At 38.9% G+C, this 16,876-nt stretch overlaps 1 protein-coding gene across 3 annotated transcripts in view; it reads right to left on the reverse strand.

Annotated features, from left to right (window-relative positions):
• ABCA6 (ATP binding cassette subfamily A member 6) overlaps positions 1-15,571 on the reverse strand; it is a 60,823-nt gene extending 45,252 nt beyond the window's left edge. Inside the window, exons 1-9 of one of the 3 annotated variants that reach the window (XM_040452218.1) lie at positions 14,618-15,567; positions 14,412-14,544; positions 13,355-13,454; positions 11,352-11,553; positions 10,171-10,332; positions 8,393-8,496; positions 7,763-7,989; positions 4,399-4,540; positions 3,424-3,609 (exon numbers count right to left, since the gene is read on the reverse strand). In XM_040452218.1, the coding sequence (XP_040308152.1) occupies positions 3,424-3,609; positions 4,399-4,540; positions 7,763-7,989; positions 8,393-8,496; positions 10,171-10,332; positions 11,352-11,553; positions 13,355-13,450 (1,119 nt within the window). In that variant the 5' untranslated portion in view covers positions 13,451-13,454; positions 14,412-14,544; positions 14,618-15,567. Of the gene's footprint in view, positions 1-3,423; positions 3,610-4,398; positions 4,541-7,762; positions 7,990-8,392; positions 8,497-10,170; positions 10,333-11,351; positions 11,554-13,354; positions 13,455-14,411; positions 14,545-14,617 lie in introns of all 3 variants that reach the window. The other 2 variants (XM_040452217.1, XM_040452219.1) reach the window with 2 other exon arrangements.
• Positions 15,572-16,876: the final 1,305 nt, after the last annotated feature.

Here is a 16,876-nt window from a genome sequence, read left to right on the forward strand (position 1 = left end):
CTGAATTCAACACATGAAGTCCAGCTCCCAAGCCCAGTTCCTCACACTGGACAATATAAACTCCACTTATGTAAAATGTTAACGTTTCACGACAAAGTTGAGTTTATTCCGGAAATGCAAGTCTGGGTTGACATTTGAAGATCACTCTATGCAATTCAACATAAACCAGATTGAAGGAGAAAGTGAACTGGTTAGTAAAATAGGTGAGTAAAAAGCATTTGATACAATTCAATACCCACATATAATAAAGAAAGTCTCTTCGCAAACTGAGAAGATAAGCGATCTTCCTAAACCTGGCAAAATAGATGTACACATACCAATACCAAAAATCATCCTTTTTGTGAAATGTCGAAAGCCTTTACTTTGCCTGCATTTCTATTCAACATTGTACTGGAGGTCCCAGTCTCCTCGATAAGGCAAGAAAAATAAGTAACTAGCATTAAAAACTGCAAAAGGAAAACAATAAACTATCATTATTTGTAGACAACATGATTATGCATAAGAAAATCCCAAGATAAAACCTAGAAAAATACTAGCTTTTAAAGTTTATTTATTTATTTATTTATTTATTTATTTATTTTTGAGAGAGAGAGAGAGAGAGAGAGAGAGCGAGCGAGCATGGGAGGGGCAGAGAGATGGAGACAGAGAATCCCAAGCAGACTTTGTGCTGTCAGCACAGAGCCCAATGTGAGGCTTGACCTCACGAACCCATGAGATCGTGACCTGAGCCAAAATCAGGAGTTGGCTGCTTAACCAACTGAGCCACCCAGGCGCTCTTAGTTTTAAAGAATATAGCAAGGAAACTGGATACAGTGCCAATATACAGAAATCAGTTGTATCTCTCTACATTTATGACAAACATTTAAAAATAAGAATCTAAATACAGATGCTATTTATAATGGCATCAAACGTATTAAAAAGGGATATAAAATTTGGAATAAATAAAAAAATGTGCAAGGCTCTCAATACTTAAATTACAAAGAGCAAATGAATGTGAAGATATATTATTCATGATCAAAAGAAAAGTGTCAATTTCCCTGAAACTGATTGAAAAAATCAAACTGCATCCCAACGTGAGCAGCTTTGTACACACATACATATGCGTGTGTATCACTCAATAAGTTAATTCTAAAATTTACACCATTCAAAGAACCCAGAATAGAAAAGTCTCTCTTTGGAGAAGAAAATCAAGTGGTAAAACTGTTACCACCATAAATCAAGACACATAAAGCAAAAACAATTTTAAGATAATGTAGCAACAGTTCAAGAGTAGACAGATGGGTTAATACAGGATTGGTTGAGCTCTGACAAAGGAAATATAGCAGTCTGTTCAGGGAAAGGATGGTCTTTTCAACAAATTAAGTGGAAGAAATTGGATATTCATGTAGAAAAATTAATATTGCTTCTACATATAGATATCCAAAAGTTATTTTGAAATGGATTTTATATCCAAATGTAAAAGTAGAATCAATTGAGTTTCCAGAAAAGAACATGGGAGACAAACTTTAGGAAAAAAAAATTTTTAAGCTTATTTATTTATCTGGGGAGACAAAGCACATGTGCATATGTGCACCGGTGAGCTGGGTAGGAGCAGCGAGAGGGGACAGAGAGAGAATCCCAAGTAGGCTCCGCGCTGTCAGCTCAGAGCCGGATGCAGGGCTCGATCCCGTGAACCGAGAGATCATGACCTGAGCCAAAATCAAGAGTCGGAGGCTTAACTGACTGAGCCACCCGGGCACCCCTGGGAGAATATCTTTATGACCTTGGGGGAATGCAATGATTTCTTAAAGATACAAAAACACTCTACAGAAAAGAAAACGCTCATTAAAAGCACCATTGAGCAAGTAAAAATGTCAGCAACAAATTTCTCATAGCTCGCGTATGTAAGAAATTCCTACAAAGCAATAAGGAAAAGACTAAAAGTCAGTTAAAAAAAAAGTGGGGGGAAACCTGGATAGGCACTTTATAAAAGAGAAAACCCAAAATGCCACTAAGCATACGAAAAAGAATGAAATTTCATCAAACATCAGGAAAATGCAAATTAATACCCCAAGGATTTTTACTGCAGATCCACCAGAATGGCTAAAATTTGGCAGACTAATAATACCAAATGCTGGTAAAGATTCGGGACAACTGTAACTTCGAAACATCTGGTGCAAAAGTAAATTGTTTCAACCACTTTGGAAAAATACTTGGTAGTAGCTATGAAGATTAAGATATATGTATCCTAGATCCTACTATCCAACTCCGAGGTCTGTACCGAACAGAACTGAATGCCCATATTCACTAGGGTAGATGCATAAGGATTTTTTGCAGCGTTAATAGTAGTCAAAAACTGGAAAAGATTTCCAGGCAACACTAAAAACAGGCAACACTAAAAAATTAGGCTTAGGAACATACATTAGGTGGGGATGAGGAAGTGAAGACCACAAAACTTTTACCTTCAGGAGGAAAGAGTGGAGTTGTGGCATCCTTCTATTTCTTGATCTAGCTCATGAGCGTTTTGATACACTTAGTACCTATTTGTTACGCTCTGTATTTATAGTCTTGACAACTTTTCAGATTTGAGGTTTCCAAAAGCGGTTTACACAATTTTTAATAGAGAATGCCTTCATTATATAAAGTAAAAACGAATATCGTATGATTTCATTCGTATGTGGAATTTAAGGAACGCGACAGATGCGCATAGGGAAAGGGAAGGAAAAATAAGATAAAAACAGAGAGGGAGGCCAACCATAAGAGACTCTTAAATACAGAGAGCAAACTGAAGGGTGCCGGAGGGGAAGTGGAAGGGCGGGGTGGGCTAAATGGGGGATGGGCGTTAAGGAGGACACTTGCTGGGATGAGCACAGGGTGTCATATGTAAGTGATGAATCTCTGGGTTCTACTCCTGAAACCAATACTACACTGTGTGTGAACTCACTTGAATTTAAATAAATAATGAAAAAAAGAAAGGTGAATAGCTGCATATGAGAAACAAGAAGAAAATGCTTCCGAATGAAAATACACCTGAGAGGGGAAACTCTGTCTTATTCAAGATGTTCTTATTCAAACTTCCTTATGTGATGATGATTTTTCTACACTGGAATAATAACATTCTCAAATCTAGTCTTAGGCTAGAATTGTTTAGCATAAATGCTCCTAATTTGAAAGAGCACTTAGGGGCGCCTGGTTGGCTCAGTTGGTTAAGCATCCGACTTTGGCTCAGGTTATGATCTCACAGCTCTTGGGTTTGAGCCCCACGTCGGGCTCTGTGCTGACAGCTCTCTCTGCCCCTCCCTTGCTCACACTCTGTCTCTTTCTCTCTCTCTCTCAAAAATAAGTAAACATTAAAAAAAGAGAAAGTGTTTGCAACCATGAAGAGTTATGAAGTACCAAGTTCGTTTGAAAGTTCAATAATAAAGCAATTAACTAGGCTCCTACCTTACTCAATCCAGCAGTAAAGGTAAATGGGCTGCAGATACTCAAAATCCACTCCAGAGAGGAAGGGAGTTGTCTGTAATATGCGGCGAATCCCACGCCCCCCCAGAAGACAATGAGGAGAAACATAACCAAATTGGTGAGGACCGTTTTCTTTAGCAACACACTCATCAGGAACACTAAAGCTATCTGAAAGAGAGAGAAGACGTCTAGCCATTAAACAGCCATTACACAATAAATACGGATGTCTAGATCATAACATAAATATTTATCAGTGAGACGCTGATGAAGATATCAAGGCATCACAATGCTCAGTCCTTCCCTCAACCCCTTTGTAAAGAGGATCCTTATTTGCTCTCCTCAACTGCTAGGCATTAGTTGCTGAAGAAAGGGCAGAGGGAAAGCTGTGCGCGCCGAGGACAAGGATACACGTGCACGCTTGGAAACACCCAAAGAAACCACATTAATGTCTTAAGAAAGGACACCTATGTACCCTCTCCAGGAAACACCCTGGGAGGTGGGGGGGGGGGCGGTGTAGAGGCTCTTGCTTTATGAAGGAAGAGGGGTGACATGGGAAGAGAGGGCAAGATGGAGTGTCAGAGCGAGATACTGTGCAAGCCACCATGTTATGGGGAACCTTTGGGACGAAGAGACAGGTCCGCCCCTCAAGCGCATCCTCATGAACCATCTAGAAAAGTCTTAGAGTCAAAATATTTTTAGAGTCAAGGTTTTTTTTTTCTTTTTGAGGCATCGTTGCATTAATGCAGACTTTATGCAAAAGAGAGGTCCAATTGTATTTCATACTAGATCAACTTCTCAACAACTCCTAGAGACTTTCTCAAGCAAGTACGCACACACCTGCACACAAAGCGGACACGAAGGAAATAACGAACTGTAATGACCTCCAGAGAACTTCATTTTTACTACATCTAGCTACGACCTAAAGCAGAGAACGTGGTAATAAATGTATACACTTACCAAGGACAAGCCGTATAAGAAGAAGAGTGTACATATGACCATGAAGCCTGTCATGACTATAATTTGGGTAGATGTTATGACAACTGTAATGATTATGGAAATAATGAAGATGAAGCCAGCATAGATTAAGCCCCAGGAGAGCCTAAAAGAAGACAAAAAGTTATTTCAATTATTTTAACTTCATTAGGAAATAGTTAAAACCTACCAAAAATCTAAAGAATGATACAATGTTTACCGTTCTATCTGCCTACTTAGATTAGTAACTAAAATGTTATTAATATTACATTGGTAGGGCTGTGCTGCTGCCTCCTGGCTAAGCATCAGCTCTGCACCCACTTATTGTATAAATAGAATGAACACCTGCATACATGGCATCATCTTGTATGTGTTCTGCTGTTGCTCGTCTACATCAATGGACATATATTCATATTCATATTCATCAATGGACATATATTCACTGTTGTATAATAATATTTCATCATATGACTATATCCTAATGTTCTCCTGCCCATGGACTTCTAGGTTGTTCCAATTTTTGTCTCCAATTTTTATTTATTTGTTGTTGCCAAGACCACTCTCGTACTTCTCTTTTTTGGGAAAATGCACAAAAGTGTCTCAAAGGGGTAAATGCTGAAGTAAAGAGATTAAGCTCTTTGTGCCTTCAGCATTATAACATATTACCGAGGTGTTCTGACTGTAGAAATGGGAGGGAATATAACTAAGCTGCTGATCATTCAGGGAACCACGGAAGCCCCGGGGGCGGAGGAGAATTGGACCGTTCTTGAGGATTTCAGCCGGCTGGACCTCCACACTCCCTAGTAGTAGAAAACTGAAATTTCATAATTCCTCCAGGACCATTCTTTTCTTGCTATTCCTGTTCATGTTTCCTTTTTTGAAAGCTGATATAAATGAGGGTACAGCCTTAAGTGCTCATTCTGTGTTGTTTTAGATGTGCTGGGGTTCGCATTTTTATCAGGTGGTTAGTAAGAAATAGTATGCAGTCTTAGATCTAAGAGGACCACACAAGGTGTTTGAGTCCGGGCTTCCTGTTTTACAGATAAGTAAACTGTAGGTCCTACTGTTACTTCATGGGCCTATTCAAGACCCACTGAATAAATCAGTAGCCAAGCCCAGACGACAGTGCGCGCTCTGCTCAGTCCTCTTGTCTCTACACGAAATTGCCCAACTGAATAAGAATCCGGGGCGCCCGGGTGGCTCAGTCGGTTAAGTGTGCGACTTTGGCCCAGGTCATGATCTCGCGGTTTGTGGGTTGGAGCCCTGCTTTGGGCTCTTCGCTGACCGCTCGGAGCCTGGAACCTGCTTCAGATTCTGTGTCTCCCTCTGTCTCTGCCCCTTCCCTGCTCACACTCTGTCTCTCTCAAATGAATAAATGTTTAAAAAAAAAATTCAACAGCTGAAAAAAATAGTGAGAGTATTAAAACCAGGAACTTGCATCAATATGCCCCAGAACAACTGGTTTAATTACTGCTTATTCGACTTCTTTTTAAAGGTCGTGGCATTACAGTGATTCAGCCTTTGTTGGAAACATCAGCATTTTTGGAAAGCATATGGCATTCTGCAGAATCCACTTCCTGAGTACAGAAGGGAACTGCTACAGGTGGGAATTAAAATTCTATACAGTAGGAGAATTACAAATGAAGGAACTTAAAACATTACCTAGAAAAGGGAACTCATTGCAGGGAATTTGGCGATGGGAGGGGGGCGTGGGGGGATGTTAATAAAGCTGTGAAAGCCTTCATGATAAAAACAAAGCAATTCAGTCATCACACTTAAATAATTAATGCTGATGACATTTCACAGTTATTTCACATTACTTAAAAAAAAAAGGTTGTGATACAACTTATTTCCAGTAGACACCCTGTACTTGGCAAAAACATTTCAGATTTGTTTTTTCCTTTTTAGTTTTAAGGATATGTATATATATATATGATACACACACACACACACACACACACACACACACACACATATATATTTGTTTTGCTAACTTTACGTTACATGCATACTAAGAAGCATTTACCCTGAGGATGAATCCACATGTAAATATCCAATACCTTTCTGATTTTAATCCAGAATTGACTTGTGCCCCCCATTCTCAGGTGACTACAGGGATACTGCCCCACAGGACATCCTCTGAACTAAAAAACAGTCCTATTTACACAGAGTCCCCCTCTCTACCCTCCTAACAGACTCCATTCATTCCTTTGCATTTGCCAAAGTTTCACTGCAAACCACTCTTTTTTTTTTTTTTTCATTTCAGAAACACATTTTCCTATTTTTCTGTTTCACAATTAAGGTATGTTAGAATCAAAACTCTCTCTGTTAATCAAATATACTTGATAGAAAATTTAAAATTTCCTAGACCATAATGTTAATTTAGGGAACATGTGACTTACAGATGATTGTTCAGTAAATAATTCCTCACCCATTCCAAATAGTTCCATAGCCACAAAGAGTAATTTTCTTGATGTGGGTACTATACAAAGACACATTTCCCAGGATTCAGTATTGAAAAATGTTAGTTTTTTTTTTTAAGTTTATTTATTTATTTTGTGTGTGTGTGAGAGAGAGAGAGAGAGAGAGAGAGAGAGAGAGAGAGACAGGGAGGGGCAGAGAGAGAGAGAGGGAGAGAGAGAATCCCAAGCAGGCTCTGCACTGTCAGCACAGAACTCACGAGGCTCAAACTCATGAATGGTGCGATCATGACCTGAGCTGAAATCAAGAGTCGGATGCTTAACCAGCTGAGCCATCCAGGCGACCTCTTGGAAGCTTAGAGCTTGTATGATTTGTATTTTTATCTTCTAGTCTTACCCGTGATCATTCTGTGAGATCCTTGTTTCTATTCTTCAATCATTTGTTATTATAATACAAACACACACATACATAGACAGATAGACACATACATAAATATACGTGTGTTTAAATATATGTATTTAAAAACATCTAAATCATTTTTGAATGAGTCAAGATACAAAGATATCAATATATGAACAAATGTCCTTATTGAGCCCTTCCAACATGCCACCCTAAGTGCTATATGCACTGGGCATATTTTATAGGACATCTCAAGTCCAACACATGGTACTTAAGTGCTGCAAAAAAATATATCCCTGCTGATCAAACCTCTGAACACAAGCTAGCCATTATAGGATCATACTTTCTTCAAGTATGAGGAAGTGTGGAGAAGTCAAATGATAACCATGGGCAGACCAAGCAGGAGGGGTGCAATCGGGGCCGCTGCATTGGAGTCTCAGCTGTGGCACACAGTTTTGGAAATAATGACACGTTTTTACCATTTCCTGATTTCTGATTATTCGTCGCACTGCTCGAATCAGTTACTCACCAGAAGGCTGAATCTTGTAGACCCATCATTTTCATCAAATCCTTCCATTTTTTCCTCTCTTTTGTAACGTTGAGCGATATAAAGTGTATCAATGGAAAAAAGTAAAGAAGGCAGTAGAAAATAAACATCTCCTTTTGAAGAATGTTTTTATGAATAAAAGGTAAAGTCTTCATGTTTATAGCAGTAACTGACATCAACTCTTCTGTCACAGAGCGGTTTGTTGCGATCTAAAGTGGGGTTTAAACAAGGAAAATCATTATTTGAAAAAATAGGAACTGAACAGGCTATGGTGAAATCCACACAGCTTATGAGGGCTATACCAACATCAATTCTCTGATTTTAATATTGTTCTGCGGTTATGAAAGATATTACTGTTAGGAGTAACTGGGTGGTGGGTACACGGACCTCCGTGTACATTGGTTTTTGCCATTTCCTTTCCCATCACTCTGAAACTCCTTGAAAATTAAAGTTAAAAACAAAAGCAATGTGTTCCTTCGCCCAAATCCAATCTCAGCCTTTGTATCCCTACTTCATTGTACAAACGTATGAAAACCTGAGCATATATCACCTTTCACCCAAATCTCGATACCTATGGAACGAGTTTACGTGAATTATTAGAACTTTTCTTACTTGTATGATAGCAGCGTCAATGGCAGTTTGTAAAGTCACAAATCCTCTATTCCAGTATTTGGCCAGAGAACAGGAAAAGTCACCATGCATATTCCAACAATGAGCTACAAGCACAAAGGGAGGCGATACCATAAGCGACGTTAGCCGATGGACGTCATTAGAGAATAAGAAAAGAGAACCCAAGGGAAAACAATCTAGAGGAGTCTCCACCAGTCAGAACTTATGACCACATAGGAAAAAAAAATACCAAATAAAGTTCTTAATGAGGCAAATTTTATTCTCCGAGACTGTAGTATGCATAGGAAGTCTTAGACATGAAAAGAAGGTGAAAGCTGGGGCGCCTGGGTGGCTCAGTCAGTTGAGCGTCAGCTCAGGTCATGATTTCACAGTTCAAGAGTTCGGGGCGGGCGCCCGCCCCCATCGGGCTCGCGGCTGTCAGCGAAGAGTCCACTTCGGATCTTCTGTCCCCCTCCCACCTCCCCTCTCTTGACGAAGACGAAAACAAACATGCCACTCCTACCATGCTGGATTCCCTGCCGTGCCTCAAAATGCTAAATGCACTCTTGTGCTAGAACGGTTTTTTGCTCATATGCTCATATGCTCTGTCTCCTGACGGATCCATGGCTCATTCCTTCCCTCTATCCTGATCTCTTCTCAAAAGCGATCTCAGCACAGAGGCCTCCCCTGGCCACCATAAATAAAAATATCTGGAAGAGCATTCGGGCTCTATCTTGCCAGCCTGCTCTATTTTACTTTGTTGTTTTATCACCACTTGGCAGAGTGCATCATTTTTGTCCCCCCCCCCGTCCCCGACTGGAATGACTCGTGCAAACAGGCTTCCCTCTGTGTTTTGCTCACTTTCATCCCCAGGGCCAGAACAGTGCAGGACACAAAGAAGACACTCGGAGAATGAATGGGAAAGAACCGATTCTCTTAGTCACGTCAATTCTGCTTCCTGAAAGGCCCTCAGACCCATTCACTCTCCTTCTCAGCTGCCGCCAGTCATGTCTGAGCTGCCTTTGGCTCCCTGGTATGTTTGGCTGTGTTCTCCCCCACCGCTCTGCAACCCAGGCCCTGGGCCATATCCAGACAGCTCCCTCAGGCTTGGGGGTCTAATCTCTTCTCTGCCCTAATTAAAGTACCTCAAATGGCTCCCCAACACCCTAGATTTGTAGGACGTCACAGGTCCAGCCCTTGGGTTAACTTCAGCCTCAGTCTCCTGTCACATTCCTTTCCATGTCCTCTGTTCAGCTATACTCATCTTCTTCCATGGATACAAACAGATGCCCTTGGCACCTCAGGACTTTCACACCTGCCCTTCCTCTGTCTGAAATGCAACGCTTTTCCCGCCCCCATGTGCCAGTCCTTCTCATTTTAAACATCACTTCGCCCCGTAAGACTTCTCTCATCTCACAGCTTATTAGGAACCCCTGGTCTAAGTCTCCCACCCGCTCAGCACCTCTCTTTGCACTTGTCATGAACTCATCAATGTCTGCCTTTCCTGCTGACCTGGAACCTCACCTGAGGCCAGGACCTCTCCGTCTGGATCACCCCGCATCCTTTGCAACATGCCCGTGTGCTCACTTTATCTCCATTGGATGACTCCATCATGTTTTATCGTGGGAAGATATGATTGCCCTCGGAATAAGTTCAGCGATACCATGTGCTCTATCTACTTTATCATGTTCTATCAAAAGCATCTCTGTTGCCCATCCCAACCTATTCCTTATGTTGAAAACATGAAAAATACCACAATGATATTTTATATGGAAAGTCACCTGTGAAAAGATCTTCCTTCAAAAATGGAATGTTATATCCCTGAACAAATTTTAGCTTATAAGAGAAAGCGTCATTAAAGATGATTCCCACCAGGTCTGCAAAACTGTCTAAAAGTAGTTTATCCATGGATTTTTGATTTGGCACTCCGATGATTCTTCTTTCTGTGGATGACAAGGTAAAAATAGACAGAGAGGGTTGCACACTTTCACTGCAACGGAATGTGATATCCAACTGTGTCATCAGATTGGAATGAAACTAAAATCATTTTCCACTTAAATGAAACTTATCCCAAAAGGCAGGGAGGGCCTTTTGAAAAAAAAAAATGGTTTAGATTCTAGACTCAGGAGACATGCATGAGAACTGAGTGTTTTCTTTTAGTAATGACAAGTATTATGGCAAATTTTAGGTATAGAGAAATATTATACTAGGGTAAGTATGCATATCATACTTAGAGTAGAGTAGAGTCAGGGGATTCTAGATTTCAGATTTACTGAAGCAAAGACACCTCATCTGATTTTTGCCTTATGTGGGAACTAAGATTGCCAGGTAAGTGTATTTCTCACAGCCAGCAAAGTCACCTGTGAGAAATCGAGGATTAAAGAGCAGACTACCAAACTGCACCCACCTTGCCCATGAGTGAAATACACATTTGATCTTAGTTATCGCAGTTACATAGTGATTTCATTTAGAGTGAAGGCCTTTAAAGATGTGTACAAAGTATACCATATGCAGACAGAGTGTCTTTAGATTAGCCATCCTTACTTTTCATAGTTCTGACGTTATAATTTAATAGCTAGATTTAATTTCTTTTATTTCGGTGTTTTTTTTTTTCCTGTGTTGTAAATCTTAATCACTGTATTTCCATGTTAAGGGCACCTGCACCCACAAATGGCATATTCTCCTAGACACTATTCTTCAAATCTGAAATGATAAATTTATTGTTTTAAGTAAATTCCAATAGAAATGCAGACCTCCCTAATTGGACCCCCATCAAGCTGAAAGGCTTTAAAAAACTAATTGTTGCGAGAGAAAGAAAAAACTAACCAAATTTGTAGGCTATCTTGATAACCTAAATAATTAGCATGATAGATCACTGTCAGTTCGAATTCAACATGTAGACATCAATTCAAAAAGATATGAAATAATACCAGTGATGCTTTGTTGCCATTAGTACACCTACCTTTCACAAAGGGAGCAAATGTCGTTTTATTCACTATCTGCTGTGTTATATCAGAGACGGGTGTATACACAACACCTATAGAGTTATTAAAGTTATCTGCCCTTCCCAGAGCTTGGGGAGGAATTTCAGGAAAATATGTCTTTTCTCTGAAGTGTGAAAACAGTCCCATGTACAGTCCCAGAAGTATTGGGAATATCCATTCCTATAACAGGAGGAAGAACGAATTTAGATTATATTCTCTTAAAAGCCTCAGCCAATACCAAAGAACTGTTGAAGATAAATTCTGATTTTGCCACATAGTTGGCTTCTCTTTGCTCTCAACTCTTCAGAGCAAAGGGAACCCAACAAAAGATGCACACTGAGATAGTTGCCACATAGATCATTCTCCAACACTAGAACTAAACTTTTGTATTAAATCATGAACTACTGCAGAGGCCATCATAAAAACCAACAGGGTGACTAATAGGATGACACTTCTTAGGCCTGGGCATCGGACTTTATAGTCTCTAAGACACAGAGGGTCCCAGATAGAGTTCATGATGGCAAATAGCAACATTTTGGTCAATTGTCATATTCTTGTATTGGAAATCAAAAAAAAAAAACAAAACAAACAAACAAAAAACACGAAAAGGAACTGAGTGCTGGATATTGCCCAGTGGTTCACCAATATCAGTAATCTCTTCCTGCTTAAAACAATGCTAGACCACATTCCCAGCCTCTGGGAATGAAGTCAGACCAAGCGATTGAGTGATTGAGTTCCAACCATAGAACATGAGCAGAAATGATATGCAACCTTCAAGGCCTGACTTGTGGAACCATGCAAAACCTATATTCTGTCTCAGTCCCTGTACTTTCTGATGTTCTGACTAGATTCGGACGATCCAGGGGAGATCTCCAAGGCCTAGGGAGATGGCAGAGTCCCTAGATGAAGGAGCTCGGGTCCCTGACTGACTGTATGGAGAAGATTCCTTCACCTACCAGACCCACTTTAGTTTCACTGTTAACCTTATTTAGACTATGAGCAAAGTGAAAAACAAACTTTTGCTGAGTTATGCCTCTGAGATTTGGGTCAATTACCTGTAGATGGCCCACCTACCTAATGCAACTGACAATCAGTGGTGGTACTTGGTCCGTAATTCGTGGAAATAGTCTTTACGTAGAAAATTTATGGCTTTGAAAAGAAGTGCCCCAAGTTAAAATTTCTCAATTTCTGCTGGGGCTCTTTTGATTATTTCTTTACTCTAATTTTGTTACATATGGTAGCAGCTTTAATAGCTGCTATAATTTCCCGGGGTGCCTGGGTGGCTCAGTCAGTTAGGCATCCAACTCTTGGTTTTGGCTCTGGTCATGATCCCATGGTCACGAGACTGAATGCTGTGTTGGGCTCCATGCTCAGCATGGGATTCTCTCTGTCCCTCTCTCTGCCCCTCTGCCTCTCTCTCGCTGTCTCTCCTTCTCAAATAAAATAAAATAAAATAAAATAAAATAAAATAAATAAAATAAAAAATAAAAATCAGGGCACCTGGGTGGCTCAGTCGGTTGGATGTCCAACTTCAGCTCAGGTCATGATCTCAGGGTCTATGAGTTCGAGCCCTGCGTCTGGCTCTGTGCTGACAGCTCAGAGCCTGGAGCCTGCTTTGGATTCTGTGTCTCCCTCTCTCTGCCCCTCCCCCACTCGCTCTCTCGCTCATTCTCTCTCTCTCTCTCAAAAATAAATAAACATTAAAAAATATGTAAATAGTTGCTAATAATTTCCCATACAATTAAATTCTTATTTATTCGGGGGTTTTTTTTTTTTTATATGAGGAATATTCTTCGTCTTTGCAATGCTACGTTATTTTTCAGGGACTGCTAGGAGACTCTCAGTTTGACAAGTACAATTAGAGGCAACCTCAAAATCAATGAATCCAGTCTGCTACTTAAAATATAGAATAAGAGCATCGTTAGGGGATAAAATAAAAGAATAAGGTGAGCTGCAGAAAGAGGGAAACTTTGAAACATACCAATAAGCTCTCTCTTTTCATTCTCCATTTCTTAAGAAAATTCTTGTGCAGAAGTGCCTGAGTTTGGTGGTACACACTTTTCTGTTTCATATTCATTTAGCTTTGCATTGAACAAACAAGGAGAAAATTAACAAGGTGTGAAATAAACCAGAAAAATAAGTGTAATAAGAAACATCTTGGGGAGAGTGGCGGAAAAGCAAAGAGAAAAACCTTGATCATCGTTTGGTGGAAAATATTTCCTGCCTTTAGGAACTACAAAAAATGAGTTTAAAATATCATCTTAATAACACATGGCTGCAAAATTTTACATCACATATAATCACTGTAAGCTATTTGGGAGAGTAGGTAACCATTGGGACATAGTGTTCAGTATCACAATTTTCCCGAAAAATAAAGAGCAGGACAATGGAAAAGATATTGTTAGTTTTCAGAACCTGTAAGCCACTTCACATGTTTTTACCTCTTATACCAGAAATTCCACTATATGAATAGAGTAATTGAATTCTATCTCATCCGATTAATAATTTTTGTTCTTTGCATTTAAATAGAAATACCAGAGCTAATCAAATTAACCCAAATTCTGATTATTTCAATTCATTTGAATAATTAATTATGCCCAGTAAACGTAACCTCAGTGGACGCTTTTCCTGTAGCATTTCCCTTTCAGATGAAACTGAACAGCTTTTATCCAAAAGAGCTAGGCTGTGAGATAGCAATTCAGACCCAAACTACCTGAAACTTGATTGTGAGACTCAAGAAGGACAGAAGAACTCGTCTCCATTTTCTGAATTCAGAAGTCCTGGAATAACTGAGGAAACTGACAAGTAAGAAGAAAGAAAGAAGAAAGAAAGAAAGAAAGAAAGAAAGAAAGAAAGAAAGAAAGAAAGAAAGAAAAAAGAACGAAAGAAAGAAAGAGAAAGAAAGGAATCCCATGGAAAGTAATTTTCCCCAAATGCAAATAAGCCAACAGAGACGATTTTTTTTTTCAGCTTTTATCCTCTCAGAATTAAATTATTTTAGATTTGCATAACAAAATATTCAGACAATTCTCCCTCACCTAGTACAGAAGCAGATTTTACTATTTTCCTTTATCCTGCTGTTCTACCTGCACAATACAAGTTGGTTGGGAATAAATTGGAAAATTTTATCATTAGGTCTTCAATACAATACATATGAGTATTTGGAAACATCTGAAAAAGAGACTGATTTTAAGCAGTGTCCACCCACATATTTGCCATAGCACAACTAAACAGCTCTACTTACCGTCTGGAAAATTACTCTGGAAACACTGTCAAAGCACAGTTCTGTTTTTGTGTACAGCAACAATGAAAATTTCCTTATTTCTACTTCTTCATTTATTCCTTAAATGGGTGCCTTCCCCGGGCTGCTTTGTGAAGGGGGGGGGGGGGGTGTGTAGTCAGACCAAGCTGCACATAATGAACTTGTTTTGTTTTCTGCCTTTTCTTCCCTAAGCCAATTATTTGCAGGGAAATGATGGTTCAGTGGTTGGCTGGGAAGAAAACAAACCCTGTGTTTGTGCACTTGGCCTTTCAACTCCAGGGATGAGGGGTAAAACGGTAAATAAGGAAATCAGAACTAGCCTGTCGAACATGATGAGACCAAGATGGGGAAAGGGCAATAAATAAGTAAAAGCAACCACTAACCAAAGTGCTTAAATGTGTATGAGAAATCTTTAGCTAGTTTTTTTTTGTTTTTTGTTTTTTGTTTTTACTACTGATGTTTAAACCCAACTGCCAATGACATATTTGACTAATGTATACTAAATGGGCAGAATGTACTGGAACTGAAGGTTTTTTTTCCTAATAAAGCTAAGCAACCCAGAGTCTGCCATAGAGAAACACCTAATTTGGACAAATGAAGAATTGTGAACAAATTCCTTTCTCCTGCTCTGTTCATAGGGAATGCAGGATTTCAGAAGGGTCATAAACAAAATAAAGGTAAACAGATTGCCAAGGACTAAAAAACATATAAAAAGATTCAGGTCAATTTTTATGCATGAAGACTGGGGAAAAAATAAAATTTATTCAATTCCCATTGCGTAGTCTATCTCAGTAAAGAGTTGCAAACTTTTCTTGACCTGCCAAAGTAAATGGCAAAACAGGAAGCCAAAGTCCATGAATTGGGAAATCTCAAATATTTGACATGGCTCTGAATCCACAGATGTTAATAATCATAAAGTTGAGAGTTGTTCTGGAAAAGAAGAGAATAATTTAAAAATATTTAAGCCACGGTATTATATATATGTATATTTCTCTCCTTGGTAATTAGTTCTATTTTTTTTTAAGTCAACAGTGAAATATCATATGTATTTTACATTAAAAATTGGCAAAAACAAAGACAATAAAGATATTCTAAAGGTCTCACGGAGGGGAGGGTAGAGGGTCAAAAACACTGCTAAAATTCTGTATCAATAATAGGCCAATGATCCAAACAAAAATTCTGTTTCTTTTATATCACCTGGAATATAATTCAAGTTTTTATTAATTTTGCTGTCGTTGTTGTCATTGTTGTTTTAGACCCTATGTACTCTATTTTAGGAATCTATTTTAGGAATTTTCACTTTGCTTACAATGCATTCAAATTCACACTACAATATCAATAATTATGTTGATTAAATATATTTTATTAGTTTCAGTTCTTACCACTGTTACTTATAGATGCTTTGGGTCCCTCTTTCTTGACCTATTTACTCTGATTTATTTTTATTTAAGAGGTCATTCTTATTTAAGCCTGAAGATTTCCCCATAAATGGTAACCTAATATAATGAAGTACCCAAACTCTGGCTATATTGAAATGATGGGTAAAAAATATCTATATAAAAAAAATATATATATATATACATATACATATGTACATGTATATATATATATACATATATGTATATATATATAAAGTCAGATATATAACCAAGGTTTAAAAAGAAATAAGAAAAAGGTAAAGGAAAGAAACCAAGAAACAATGGAAGAAACAATAAGAAAGGAAGGTACTTCCCCAGGTATTAAAAATGAAAAGAGAAATTAAAACCAGAACTATGAATGGTATGCCAGCAATCAGCTGTCCAAAGAGGAGTTTTAATAACCTTGTGACCTAGACTCGATGGTTTACAAAGCTGGATTTCATATCTCTGCATGAATCTAGAAGCTTCACAGGACTGCTCAGTGCTAGAAATAAACAGAAATTAGCAAAACCACCTATTACCCCGAGGAAGAGCAAGGATGTGTATGCTTAGCCCCATCTCTGGGTTAAAAATATATATACTCCATAGAAAATGAAAAACCCAAACATGTAGGACATGCCAGATACAGGAAATGGGGGAGAGAATCTTAATTTATTCTTCCTGTATGGTAACATGTCTAGAATATAACAAATGTCATAGTAGTTAGTTGCATTCTGAAGCCAAACTTGGGTTTGAAATCGGGCTCTACCACGTGTCAGCTATGTGACTTTTCACAAGGTATTTAACCTTCCCTCCCCCCTTAAAATGGAGATAATAACAGGAT

The sequence above is a fragment of the Herpailurus yagouaroundi genome, unplaced genomic scaffold, assembly GCF_014898765.1.
Source record: "Herpailurus yagouaroundi ecotype Mexico unplaced genomic scaffold, PumYag 206, whole genome shotgun sequence".
NCBI lineage: Eukaryota > Metazoa > Chordata > Mammalia > Carnivora > Felidae > Herpailurus > Herpailurus yagouaroundi.